The sequence below is a fragment of the Pelmatolapia mariae genome, linkage group LG4 (assembly GCF_036321145.2).
Source record: "Pelmatolapia mariae isolate MD_Pm_ZW linkage group LG4, Pm_UMD_F_2, whole genome shotgun sequence".
Classification (NCBI taxonomy): Eukaryota; Metazoa; Chordata; class Actinopteri; order Cichliformes; family Cichlidae; genus Pelmatolapia; species Pelmatolapia mariae.
The window spans coordinates 34,644,109-34,657,007 of NC_086230.1; the positions used below are offsets into that span (position 1 = coordinate 34,644,109).

The 12,899-nt window shown below is 46.0% G+C and overlaps 1 protein-coding gene across 3 annotated transcripts in view; it reads right to left on the reverse strand.

The window, feature by feature from the left end:
- The window catches only part of LOC134626598 (caskin-2-like), a 53,055-nt gene extending 41,988 nt beyond the window's left edge, over positions 1 to 11,067 (reverse strand). For all 3 annotated transcript variants that reach the window (XM_063472557.1, XM_063472556.1, XM_063472555.1), the window contains exons 1-2: positions 10,781 to 11,067; positions 7,989 to 8,397 (exon numbers count right to left, since the gene is read on the reverse strand). In XM_063472557.1, the coding sequence (XP_063328627.1) occupies positions 7,989 to 8,082 (94 nt within the window). In that variant the 5' untranslated portion in view covers positions 8,083 to 8,397; positions 10,781 to 11,067. The remainder of the gene's footprint in view (positions 1 to 7,988; positions 8,398 to 10,780) is intronic.
- Positions 11,068 to 12,899: the final 1,832 nt, after the last annotated feature.

The window sequence follows — 12,899 nt, forward strand, 5'->3', positions numbered from 1 at the left end:
TCATATCTCTGCATGGGCTGATCATATAAGATTCACCTGTCTGACCTCTTAACGTCTAAGAGCAGAAAACAACCTGCAGATCTCTGTATTTATCACCCCCTCTGACCTCACTGACACCCTCCACTGGAGCAGCAGAAGCCAGGGGGCGGAGCTAAAGCAGCTAGGCTGTTTATGTTTGTTTTAGAGCGCTGAAAACTGATCTTCAGGAAATCCTTCAGGAACAAGGACGTGTGGAAACAACGACTCAGACACCAACACTCGTTTCCTGAGCTGCCTGTAGGCTCTTCATCACCCAGGTTATGGTAATCTTAAGAGTTGAAGAAGTCCAGCCGACTTTAACTCCAGCGCTTGAAACTCACTCCATGGCTGGTTCTTGTCAGCAGGCTTCCAGAAGTCGGCCAATCTTTAAAAAGAGGAAGTCCTTAAAGGGGGAGGAGCCAAAACAGCTCGTGTTTAAACACAGGATGAACTTAAAGGCTGCACAAAGGCCAAGGATAAGATAAAGAAGGATTATTTTGAGCTGTGACTCATGCAAAGCTGCTGCAGCACAGCCCACAAATTAAAAAAGGTAGCTGTTAATGAGCAGACTGGAGCCACAGATGCACAAAAAATTTAGTAAGATTATAATAAAAGAAGACACTAAATACCATTTCATGACTCCCGATGGAGAGGCGCAGCAGCGGGACTGAGGAGGCCACCTTCAAAAATGTAGGTGTTTATCCCACTCACTCGCTTTAAAATTGCAAAATAAGGCACTGACCCTCAGAAGATGTGCCCTTCTGAGCGGCCTAGTTTTACGCTTTTAATTAGGAGGAAATTCATATTCTTGCTGTGTTTTCAGACGTCTCACAGGGCTGCTGTGAAAACCTGCACGCAAATCCATTTGGGTGCAGAGGAGTCTGTCTAAAAACAAAAGCTGTGACATCATGCAAAGGATCCACCACGGTGTTTCACATCACGTGATGCAGACACACGATGTTTGATAATTCACAAAGTGCATTCTGGGTAAACTTTAAGGCTTATGGGACAGGTGGCCGCTCAGAACAGGTGAGAGCAGTGTTTGTGTTGTTGTGCTTTGCCCCTCACACCCTGCAGAAACACAGCGACCTCGAAGAGCCTCCGTGACGCGTGACGTGTTTACAGCACTGAAGCTGAGAGGACAAGGAACACTTGGAAACATGCGTGCCATCCTTCAGTCACGTGACCCCTGAGCTGCACGGACATAAAGAAAAGAATCGAGCTTGAAACTCACAAAAGAGGAAAGCGGCCGAGCAGAGAGCGCAGTGCAGAACATCTGTTACGTAACAGCAAATAAAGAAAAGCTCCAGCAGCCATCAGCCCGCTGCACAGGACGTAGCCTCAGACGAAATTCATTATGGTCTCGTTTCCATTTCAAAGCCTCGATAAAAAGTGAAGACAGAACCATTACAGCTTCCTGCCCCGCTGCTGTGAGCGCGCTCAGAGGCGGGTTATTTTGGAAGACACCAGTCTCATTACTGTGGAGAAGGTGTTTATGCGAAAAGCAAGGAGCCAAGTTAAAGTGTTTCACTCAGGAAACGAGTCCCGGCTGCTCTGGTGGGCTGACAGAGGAGAGACCCGCTGATTAAAAGATGCTCTCTGGACTGAGCGGCGAATATCTGTAACTGACCAATATAAGTGAGCAAAGAAAACTCACTTATAGGCCTTAGATATCAATCACATCAGTGTTTACTGATATGATCGCATCTTTAGATGGGACGCAGCACATGTATGAACAGCTGTGGTGCTCCGCAGGGCTCCGTTTCAGGTCCTCTAACATTCTGTATTTACATTCTTCCAGTCAGCCAAATGATTCAGCATCACAATATCTATTTTCATCAGCACACGGACGACTCACAGATCAGCTGACTGTTGATTCTGTTTAATTAGCTTTTAATTCGGATTTGAAGTTATTACATTTTTTTAATGTACTTTGCAACAGTTACAGCTTTTAATAAGCAGGAGATACAGAGTGAAGCCACATATTCAAATTATTATCTTTATCTTAAAGTATGCAGATCTATTTCATGTCCACTCACTGAGGCCGACCTAAAGCACTGTGAGACAGGCTGGCAGGGTTTAGCTGCTGGTTCTGGACTGGATTCAGGTGTGGATCAGCCATTTCATCAGGTGACGTGTTTCCAGGTTTAGGACTCAGTCCTTTGATGAAGCACGTCCACGTTGCCTAAGTGCTTGGAGTGCAATGCAGATTTGTGGATTCTGAAATGTCCGCCACAAAATCGCTGGTCAAGCTGACAATTTCCAGCAGAAACGACCAGCAGGCTCCGGGAAACGTCCCGGTGAGCAGGATTTCCCCACCCCTGAGGCCTGCTGAGCCTGCCTCCTGTTTCTAGTTATGTTGACTTCTACTCTGAGCAAGGCTTTCAGTTTAAAGAAAAATAAAACCTTAGTAAGGCTTCTCTCTGTTTCTTCCCATTAGGACTAAAACCCCTGACAGCCAGGGGTCCTGAGGGGCCCCTCGGCCCCAAACACAGGAGCTTTGTTCCCCTTTTCAGAGGTACGATCGGCCTGTTTCACAGGCAAACAACAGCAGCTCAAACACAGAGCAAGAATTTCACGCACTGTCTGAAAGCTTTTAACACTTCCCCTCAAATCGCTGTGGAGGAGAGTGAAAAATTCCCGCTCATTAACCCTTCACTTTAAAAGTCTGGTGTTCGGAAGTCGAGGAAGCAAGCGTCTTCGAGCGCCTGGCTGAACAAACAGTCTGCTGTATGTGCCAACCTTCGCCTCAGAACAGCGTGCAAAAGAAGGCTGGATCAGCGCGACCGTGTGAAGCCCTGAAATATTTCCCGCTTCAAACGACCCGCAACTCATTTATTCCCACTCGTCAGCAGGAAAACCAAGGATCATCGTGACTGTGAGACCCGGGTGTCTCTGAGGTTTACAGGCGTTAACAGCAGTGAGAATCCGGTCCGACCTGACGCTTCCTGCTACAGGCTCGACACGTTTGGGTCAATTTTTGCCAAATTTATAGAAACAAATAACAAACATGTGCGTCTGTGAGGTTAGGAGATGACATCAAGGCTTCTGTTTCATGGCTCAGAGACACCGTAATGAGATCTGATGGACATCGTCTGAACTCAACGTTAGTGCAGCTCCAGCTGAGCTGTGCACCAGAGAGAGCTCTTTCCTGTTTAGATCCTTCCTCCTCTGTCATTCCAAAGGTTCACAGTTTTTGTCGTCGTCCATCAGTCTGTTCATGCCTCCAGCTCCGTCACAGATCAGCGCAGACGGGAGAAAGTTGATGAGGTGCTTTTAAAAAGCTCTGAAACTCTCGATAAAGACCAGAACAGACATGAGAAAGCAGAAGGAGACGTCTTTAAAGGAGGAAACTGAAGGAGCAGCAGCGTGAAAGTAGTCCAGAAGAGGACGGGAGATCTGTCACCAGCGATCAGCGTGATTGGCTGAGCTGAGTTTGAACCCAAACTCCTGAATAAAACACGAAAGAGGCAGCATGTGGGCGCTGACGAGCCCCCGCGCTCCCCGTCTCAGCAGAGCCTCCGACACGCCGCTCGCCGTTGTGTTTCCGACGGCTTTACGCTGCATCGGGTTCACGGTGGGTCAGAAGAACACTGATGCTGTGAGACGAGGAGGTCTTCCTGTGTTCAAAGGTGTAAAATCCTCTCAGACTCAGGACGAAGAATTGAAACAGATCAGATTTCATCAGGCAGCACAAAATGAAAAAGTGAAAGTTCTTTAAGATCAGAGCACGCTGTGATCTCTGTGGGGGAATTCAGCGCTACAGACGCTCAGCAGGAAGCAAATGTAGAAGAAGATAAAAAGTCAGATGCAAAATAAAGTCTGCGTGGAGCACGAGTGCAGGAAAGATAACATGAAAAAAATCCACCTGCTGCACCGATGTGACCTCACAGCAGCAAGCTGCTCAGTGTTTCTGCACGCACACGCGAACATGTGAACACCACAGCCCGGCACGCTACACCCTTCTCTACGAAGCACGCTTTACCTGGACCTGACACCCGAGAGCGCTTGGCTCGGCTCTAACCTGGCCTTCTTCTGCGGCTGAGCCGAGGCGGCCAGACTCGAGTCCGTACGGCCCAAAGAATCTGCAGACCGGAGCCAAACACTCTCTGGGCCGTTCACAGGTCTCAGGACAGACCTGTATCAGGGGATTTTCCCAGAAGGAAAAGCTCCGCTGCAGCGTTGCATTGTATGCTTTCCCGATGACTAATTTCACATTATTTACAAAGAGTCATTAAGCTGCCACACAGCCTCTGTGTCCCGCAGAGACCATGACTCACGTCTGCTTTTATAACTGAGACGAAACCCCCTGAGGTAAACGGGACAGCTCCGGTCACTGAGAGAGACTCTGGCTTTTCCTCTGCTCCGTCACAAAGCACAGACAGGGCGATGCTCCCGATCATTTACTGGGTCGACTCCAAAACATAGGAAACGCTCTGCAGCAGCTTTAGATCAGCTTTCTTTCCATTTTTACAATGAATAAAAAGGGAACTTTCCCTAAAGTGAATAATGCTGTGAAATGATCCAACAGAAGTGTTTCCAGCTGCCTGAGTCCAAAACCTGCAGAAACACCAAACTAACGATGGACCCGCGACGCACAAAGCCTGAGCTGAGTTTATGGGATTAGTCTTGGTCTAATCTGAGCAACAGAGCAGTGCAGAGTCAGCGTGCTGACTGTAAACATCAGAGCTCTGAGAACCAGATTCTTCAGCATCAGATAAACAGAGCCCCCCCGCCTCCGCCCGCCCCCCCCAACCAGCAGTATAAATCCTCTTAATCCTGGCCGGCCACCATCTGGGAGTTCCTTGTGATTTGGGTGATAACAGTCGGGGGCGACATCAGAGCGCCAGATGTCAGGAGGACGAGTCCGGGTCACTCGAAAATCAGACGAATGCGAAAAACGGAGGCGAGTGGACATCTGACCTCTCTGTGAGACAGCAGTTTAAGGAGCGGTGGCGTGATGTACTCAGGTGATGGATTGAGCGCGCCAAGGCGAGAACAATTGGTGGGGGTCATGTGACGGAGCACGGGAATTCCCTGAGGGAGCTGGGAAACCACCACTCGCCGCCCCTCAGAGACGCGACACCGTGATTGTGGCGGTGAACAGCATCAAACACACACAGCTGACACAAACACAGCACTGGTTTGAGCCCGTCAGGAGCCACGTGCCTCCTTTAACTCACACACTAAACAAATGTTTGACTTCTTTGGAACATCCTGTCTTATGGCGATGCTGATCCACCTTTCTTCCTCCCCGCTGTCACCACGTGCTGCTCGCAGGGGATCATCTCATCTCTGTTCACACTTTCTCTTTACCCCTGCACTCTTATTCTGAAAGTTCACTTGCTGCTAACCAGTTACCCTTCCTGTCTCCTGTTTCTCGACCACTAGCTCATCACGCACACACACCTGTGATTACAGACTGAGTTATTCTGAGAGTGAAAACACAAAGTGAAAGTTATGGCTGAAATATTCACAAAGGTATTTGATATAAGAGGCCAAACTTAACAGCAGATTATGTGTCGTATATTCAAGTTGTGCTCCATAAAGTTTTGTCTGTGTGGATTTGAGTAACCTGTCTCCATCGAAGCTCAGCGCTGTGCTCTGCAGGGCTGACATCATGGACCAGATCCAAATCAACGTGTTTACAAAGAAACATTTTTCTTAATGTTGTATCCAAGATTTGAGACGCCGTTCTCTCTCATGTTCCCAAAATCAATTTCGGAGACAGACGTGTGCAAAAGCCTGCAGATGCTCCACACTGTGAAGCACAGTTTGCACGTTTGTGGAGAATAAATGAACGTGTGCTACGGCCCACAGCGCACACGTTTGTGTGATGCACTGCGGATCCTTAAGTCAATTTAAGTCATTTCGTTCAGTTTGTCAGCGAAGCCAGTGTTGAGGAGCGTCTGATGAGAGAAAGCCGAACCCACGGCAGGTATCTCGGTCAGCTCTGGTTTCACACTTTCCACTGACATGAAAACACTTCAAACCCCAAAAACCCGACGCTTCAAATATTCACGGAGGCAGAAAACAGACGCAAAAGTGCTTCCTCCACATCTGAGCTGCTGCTTTAGCTGCTGTTAGAGGAAACGCCAGCGTCACCATCCGGAGACTTTCAGTCTATGTGACAGCAGCAGGAGCCTCTCCGAGCCCTGTGACGACCCTCCACAGTCGGCAGCTTTATGACACAACAACAGCCGATGCCGTGATTCAGTTTCTTTACGTTTGTTACTGAGAAAAGCAACGAGTAGAGCAGGGCGATATGGCCAAAAATATTTATCACGATATATATTTGAAAATTTGCGATAACGACATAACTGATGATATAATTGATGTGAGACAAAATACAAAATACAACTCCACAACTTTACAAAAGTTACAAAAAAACCCATCCATTTATTTTCACTTAAACAAGCAGCTGTTTATGTGCATTAAAGCTATATAAAAATTTAACAGTGCAAATGCAAATTCCTTGCTGAAAGTTTAACCAAAAGGCTTTTCCAGTAGAAATGGGCTGACATATCCTGAGCATAACCATGTATAATATCCACTGAAGTTAAAAAGAGGTGCTTTGCAACATTAAACTGCAGTGTGCCAAATAAAAAAGTCAAATACGTATTTCTCTGACCATAAGGTGCAGTCAGATAAATCAAACTTCATTCTTCTTGCTTCCTCCACTTCTGTACCATTGTTCTGTCCCATGTTGTTGCAGTATATTAATGACTAACCTCATATTGTGGATGGATTATCTCAGTTGTTCTCCTGACTGAAGTTTGGTCCGTTTACAGCATCCTGCCATGCGATTGCATTTGTCCCTAACCATCGGGAACCTTCACGTTAACTTTTATCGAGTGGAAAAAAGTTAGCGTTCATCCTCCAGCTTCACTGTTTATGTTATGCTAACATAGCTGTGTCGCTAACAATCACGTAGCACATCATTATATACCAGCTAGCCCAACTTCAGTAACCCTACAAACGTCACTGCTGTTTAGTTTTCCGTCTTCTTTATGTTGGAAGTGACAGCAGAGCTGTACGTTTTATTTTTTTCAGAAATCTCTCAGTCAGAACATGCTATATCATGTTTGGGTAACTAGCGAAACTAGCGAGCTAACTTCCGCTAACTTCCTGCTAACTTCTAACTCCGTTAAATGTAATAAATTCTGTTTTCATGGATGCCTGGATGTTAAACTTAATTGTTACACCTGGTAAAGCAGCAACGCTGATCATTTTATTACAGATGAAAGAATTTAGACAGTTTTTAACTCTCAGTGATGCTGCAGTGTTCGTTTGACTTTGGGACCTGATGCAGACGGAGTTTAGGACCCAGATTACTCCCAGATTTACGAGCACCTTAGTCCGACAAATACAGCAATAACGACGGCCCGCTTGCATGTTCTACAAAAAAAAGTGCTTTGTTGTGTATCTGACGGACAAACACCAAACCAGTTCCACATCACTGAAGTTGCAGCATTTTTACAAACCAGTTCTGGTTCATCCGTTTCACTCAATGATCCGCTTTCTCCCTTCACATTCTCTGTTGCCGCCATGCTTTTCGGCCATGTGCGCATGAAAACAAAGGCACTGCGCATGCGCGTTTTACCAATATTCTATCGCGATATTTTATTTTCTTATCATTGCCTAACATTGTAGCGGTATTACCATGAACGGTATAATATGGCCGAGCCCTAGCCTGGAGAGCAGAGAAGCATTCCCACGTTCATTTAAAGTGTGTAACAAAATCAGAAGGCCATAAACTCTGATTTTAGTCACAGCAGGACAGAAACATGTTTAACCCTCCTGCGTTAACAGAAACAGGAGCTCTCTTTGACTTTGACGGTGCGACGGGTCAATGTTGGGATGCGTCTGACCTTAGATCAGTTTTACCTCGCCCCACTTACACGAGCAGCTCAGGCATTTGATTTGTTTTCTGAGTTTCTGTTTTGAATAATAGGCTCAGGCGTACTTACTGTTCCTGTTGGTCTTCAGCTTGGACAGCAGCTTCTGGGTGGACAGCAGGTCTCCGCTCTTCACCGCCTGCAGGAGGTCCTGCTCCTTCCCCATGCTCCCTCCTCCTCCTCCTTAAAATCCAACCAGCTTTACAGAAAATCCCGCCGCCTCCTCAGGGCCTCATGCTGAGCACCGGTGACGTGCACCTGCCTCAGGTGAGACCTCCACTTCCTCCCTGTGACGCTCAGCTGACAGCCAGGAAGCAAAGTGAAGATAAAAACTCCTCAGTGAGGTTTCCTCTGAGCACCAGGAGAGATAAAAGGAGAGAAAGATCTCTGCAGCTTAGTTTCCCGCTCCTGCTCTCTTTATTTCAGGGAGTTGTTATTTCCAGGGTCGGTGGGGGATGGGGGTGGGGGGCTGTGTGGAAGCCTGAAACGAGAAAAACAGATCAGTTCATGCCTCAGAGGCGTCGCACAGGAAGCAGTGTGAAAAATCTGACAGCTGCACGACCGATCGATCTGAGCTCAGGCTACAGCGCTGCAGCTCTCAGGCCAAACACAGCACAGGTGCGCTCACGAGGACGCCAGCATCAGGAGCGTGATGGTGGGAAGACCTGATGACATCACCAGACACTGCAGCGCTGCACCACTAACATGTGAACACACCTATCACTTTTACTGTGACCACACATTACACTGTTTATTAAGTGCACAAGGAAAACTTTGTCCCTGCTGTTCCCCCATTGTCCCTCTTGTCCCCGCTGTCCTCGATGTCCCCCCATTGATTGGTCAGACTGAGGGACAGTGCAGTCCATCATTAATGAGCTCGGACCCGGGGATGATGCTGGGAGTTCCGGCTGTTTCACTGGTTTTTTGTTGGTGGGTGGTCCCTGCTGTGCTCCTGAGCCTGTGCACTGATTTGCTTTAACGCTGCTGCGGCCTCAGGGCATGAACACCATCAACACTACCCTGGCTGCGTGCGCACGTTCCTCCTCACATCATAAAGTGCACACGCAGGAATCAATCACACAGAAAACACTGATACTTTTGCAAAGAAACAGACCTCAGCCACTCCTGCAAACATCTGTTGTGAAACCTGCTTCTTCTTTGCCACATCCAATCAGCTCCCTGTATCGCAGCATCCTCTCCTCTGAGGTCCTCCTTTTTTCCTCCTGCCTGCAGCTCCATCTTCATCCTCCACCCTCCCTCCTCTGCACATGCTCAGACCGTCTCAGCCTCCCTGACTCTGAGCTGCCCCACTGATGGCCTCATTTATGACCCTGTCCCTGCTGTCCAACAGCTCTTCAGCTCGGCCTCCTCCGTCTCCAAACCATCTTTAAACCTTCTTTCCCCTCTTGCTCCTCCCCTTCTGTCCCTCCTCTCCACCTGCCTGCACTCTCCTCCGATGGTTGACCCCTGGTGTTTGAGCTCACCCAGGACCTCTGCTCCCTCCATGTTCACCTTTCACCTGTCTCTCCCTCTCATTCGCACACATGTATTCTGTCATATGTCAGAAATAAACATTTCCTGAATCTTTTGCATCTGCAGCGCTGAGTCGTACGGGGGGACTCTGAGCAGGCGTCACCGTTCCCTGTGACACCTGTCCAGGTAAGCTGCGAGCTCGGGCTGAGTGAGAGTTTAACCTGCTGCCACACGAGAGCTCGGTTTAATTACAGCTCAGCAAACCCACACACACACTCGCCGGCTGCCTCTGCTGTGTAAACACACCAAACTCATTTTTCACAAAGTCACCTGACTGCGAGTGTGTGACGAGTGGGCCGGCACGCTGCTCCCCTCTGGGCACTCACTGTGGACGTGACTTCATCTGAGCTCTACTTAAACTCTTCCAGGCCAGTGGCCTCGCAGCCTCAGACACACGGGAGGAGGTGGAGGAGGAGGAGGCTGGCAGAGCGGGTTGGTCCCCAGCTCTGCCTGAAACACCAGCCTGGCCTCACAAACTCTGTTGCCACATAAACAGAAAGAGTGTTTTGGGGAGTGTTTGCAGCCAGTCCTGACACACCACTGAGCTCCCTGCTCCCCTCTTACATAACCAGGCTGCCACAGAGGAGCACAGGGCCTAAGCAGAGCTGTCATTCCCATTTACACCCATCACGTCCCCCCCTTTCTTCCACCTCCCTCAGGCGTTTGGTATCCTCGCTGCACTCATGACAAGAGGAACAACGCACATAAATTTCTCTGAGACACTGCGGGGACTCCACGGTGGAGCTAAATAAATCATTTTATTACCGCAAACACGAATCACTTGACAGTTATTAGTCTGAAGTGAAGCTGTGCTGCTGCAGGATCGACTGCTCGGAGCTTGAACATTTAACACGCAGACTCCATTTAAAAGTGCTCTTTCTATAAAAGCATCATCATAAAGTACGCAAAACATATTCATGAGACGTTCCCTGATTCCCTTTGAGGTGCTGTTCAACTCAGACACGTATATATTATCAACACTGCTCTGTAATGTTTCACAAACTCATAATTTAGTAATAAAGCGAGCCCTGTTGTTCACATCTATAACCGACTTCAGAGAATTAGAGAGATCCCTGCTGATGTAAACACGAGCCGAATTGGAGACCAGTTTCTACACATTAGAAAGTTTGTATTAATATAACATTAACTCGGCAGATTAGCAATAAACTCCTATAAATGTCCACAGCGTGAAGGGGATTCGACGTGTGGCGAGGAGCTGGCATGTAAACACACCGCCGACCTTTGTACCCGAGTTACCTAACGGGTCACTTTTACCGCATTTACAGCTTTAAAAGAAACATCATTTCACAATAAGTGGACTCGAGACTTACCGCCTCTTCAGTAAACACACAGAAACTTTTTAATCCCCGACATTTAACGGACACGGCGTCGGTGTTCAGGAAGATTCCAAAGTAACGTTTATCCGCGCATTAGTATTCCAAATCCAAATCCCGTTTCCACGCGTTTTTATAAACTTCCAAGAGAGTCAGATGAAAGTTTCACCCCCACGCAGGAAAACCCCCCACAAGACTTTCATCCAGATTTCGGACTTTGGTACTTCACACGACCCTCCGGCTGCCGCCGCTCCTCTTGTCGTTCCCTCCTCTCCCTGAATGCCACATTCTCTCCGCTGGATTCTCCCGAATCTCTCGACGGTGTCAAGTTTCCGTAAACGCAGCGCCAAACTTCCGCACAAGATTTTCAAAATAAACCTGAAAATGGTTTTAAATTGTTAAATTATAATTTTACTATTTTTTTTACGCTTACATATTTATATGATTACATTTTGATTTATTGGTGAGGTTTTATGTATTTTCAGGTAGTTCAGGTAAAAAAAAGTTTACCTTTCTAAGATTTTTTTTATATGTATTTCTAGTTTTAGCTGCTTTGAGATGGTAATTTCCCAATTTTGGGTATTATTATTATTATTATTATTATTATTATTATTATTATTATTAGTAGTAGTAGTAGTAGTAGTAGAATCATTATTAGTATTATTATACATTTTTAAATAGTTTTACTACTGTCTTTATTTATTGTTATGCATAGCGAGAGTGATAATAGAAATCTGTAAGACTCATATTCTATTTTATTTCTCAGAGCTGTTCCACTTCATTTAAGCTATTTAAGCTGTTTTGTTAGTGTTTTGGCAGCTGATTCATGAGTTCACTCAGTCAAAGCCTGTCTGGAATTTTGTGTATTTTCGGGTTCAGACTAAAAATTATTGAGTAATTAAATGTAGGCCTGTATTTGTCACAATCCCAACATTTCCCAACAGAAACGTTTATAACAGAACAAATTTTAATTTCAATGATCTGATTAAACTGCTGCCAGAACTGTCTTTCCAAGCCAAATGTTCAGTTTCCAGCTGATTCTTTGTGTTATTTCATAGGTATTCAGAGTTTGGACTGCATGTCCAACAAAAACAATCAATCTGAATAAGTTCAAGAAAGTTATATGAGGGATTATTCTGTTTTTTTATGCTTACACATTAAAGATTAGCCAATAAGAAAATTCTCAGCAGGTATATTTTTAAGCTTTAATATTCCTTATTGCAGTTGTAATATTAGACCTGCCTGCAGATTCATTATTGTGTTCAAAGTCCTGGACAAACACAGACTGACCCACACAAAAGAAAAATATTATATATAAAGCTTGACTCTTTTATTGTGAAAACCAAAGTCATCTTTTTCCTGTTGGGTTCTGCCTCTGCTTCGGTACACTGAGGAAAACTTGAGACCCTCCTAGCGTTTAATCTCCTCACTTCACAGAAACAGTGAAGGATTTAAAAGTCAAAGCCGTGTTTTCTGTTTGATCGTGTTATGAACTTCATCATCACTCCGTTACAGAGTCCAGCATTTATTCTTCACTCATACTTCACTTTCATCTTTCCTTCACCTGCTCCACGTTTATATCTGACACTGAAAATAGGAGGAGCTAAACGAAGCTGAAAATATTTATATAGCTAATTATAAAAAAAGTAAAATAAAAAAATGAAGCACCAAAAGCTGCAGTTCCTCTGACGCCCAGCAGAGGCAGCAGTGAGTCAGTCCCCATAGACTCCCATGTCAAAAGTTTACAGCAGAAATAAACACGTTATTCTCTGTAGATAATTAAAAATGATGACGTATTTATAACTCACCTGTTTAAATTGTATCAAAGTTTGTGTTATTAGGGGCGTGGCCTCTATGACTGGCAGGTGGGTGGTGGCACAGGCGGATGTAGCTGCTAGCTGTCTGCTAGCTTTACCTGAACTGGACCACTGGACCACCAGTAGGAACCTTTTGGAGCATCTTTAATGGTCTGACCAATAATATGGCTCTTTGAGGTTACTATAGTAATGCATTGTATAGTATGGCAGAAACCAACGTTCGCCTTCTTTATAGTTTTCCTCTGTGTGACAGAAATATTCTGTGTCTGCAGGAACCTGCAGTTCAGATGATTTCTATA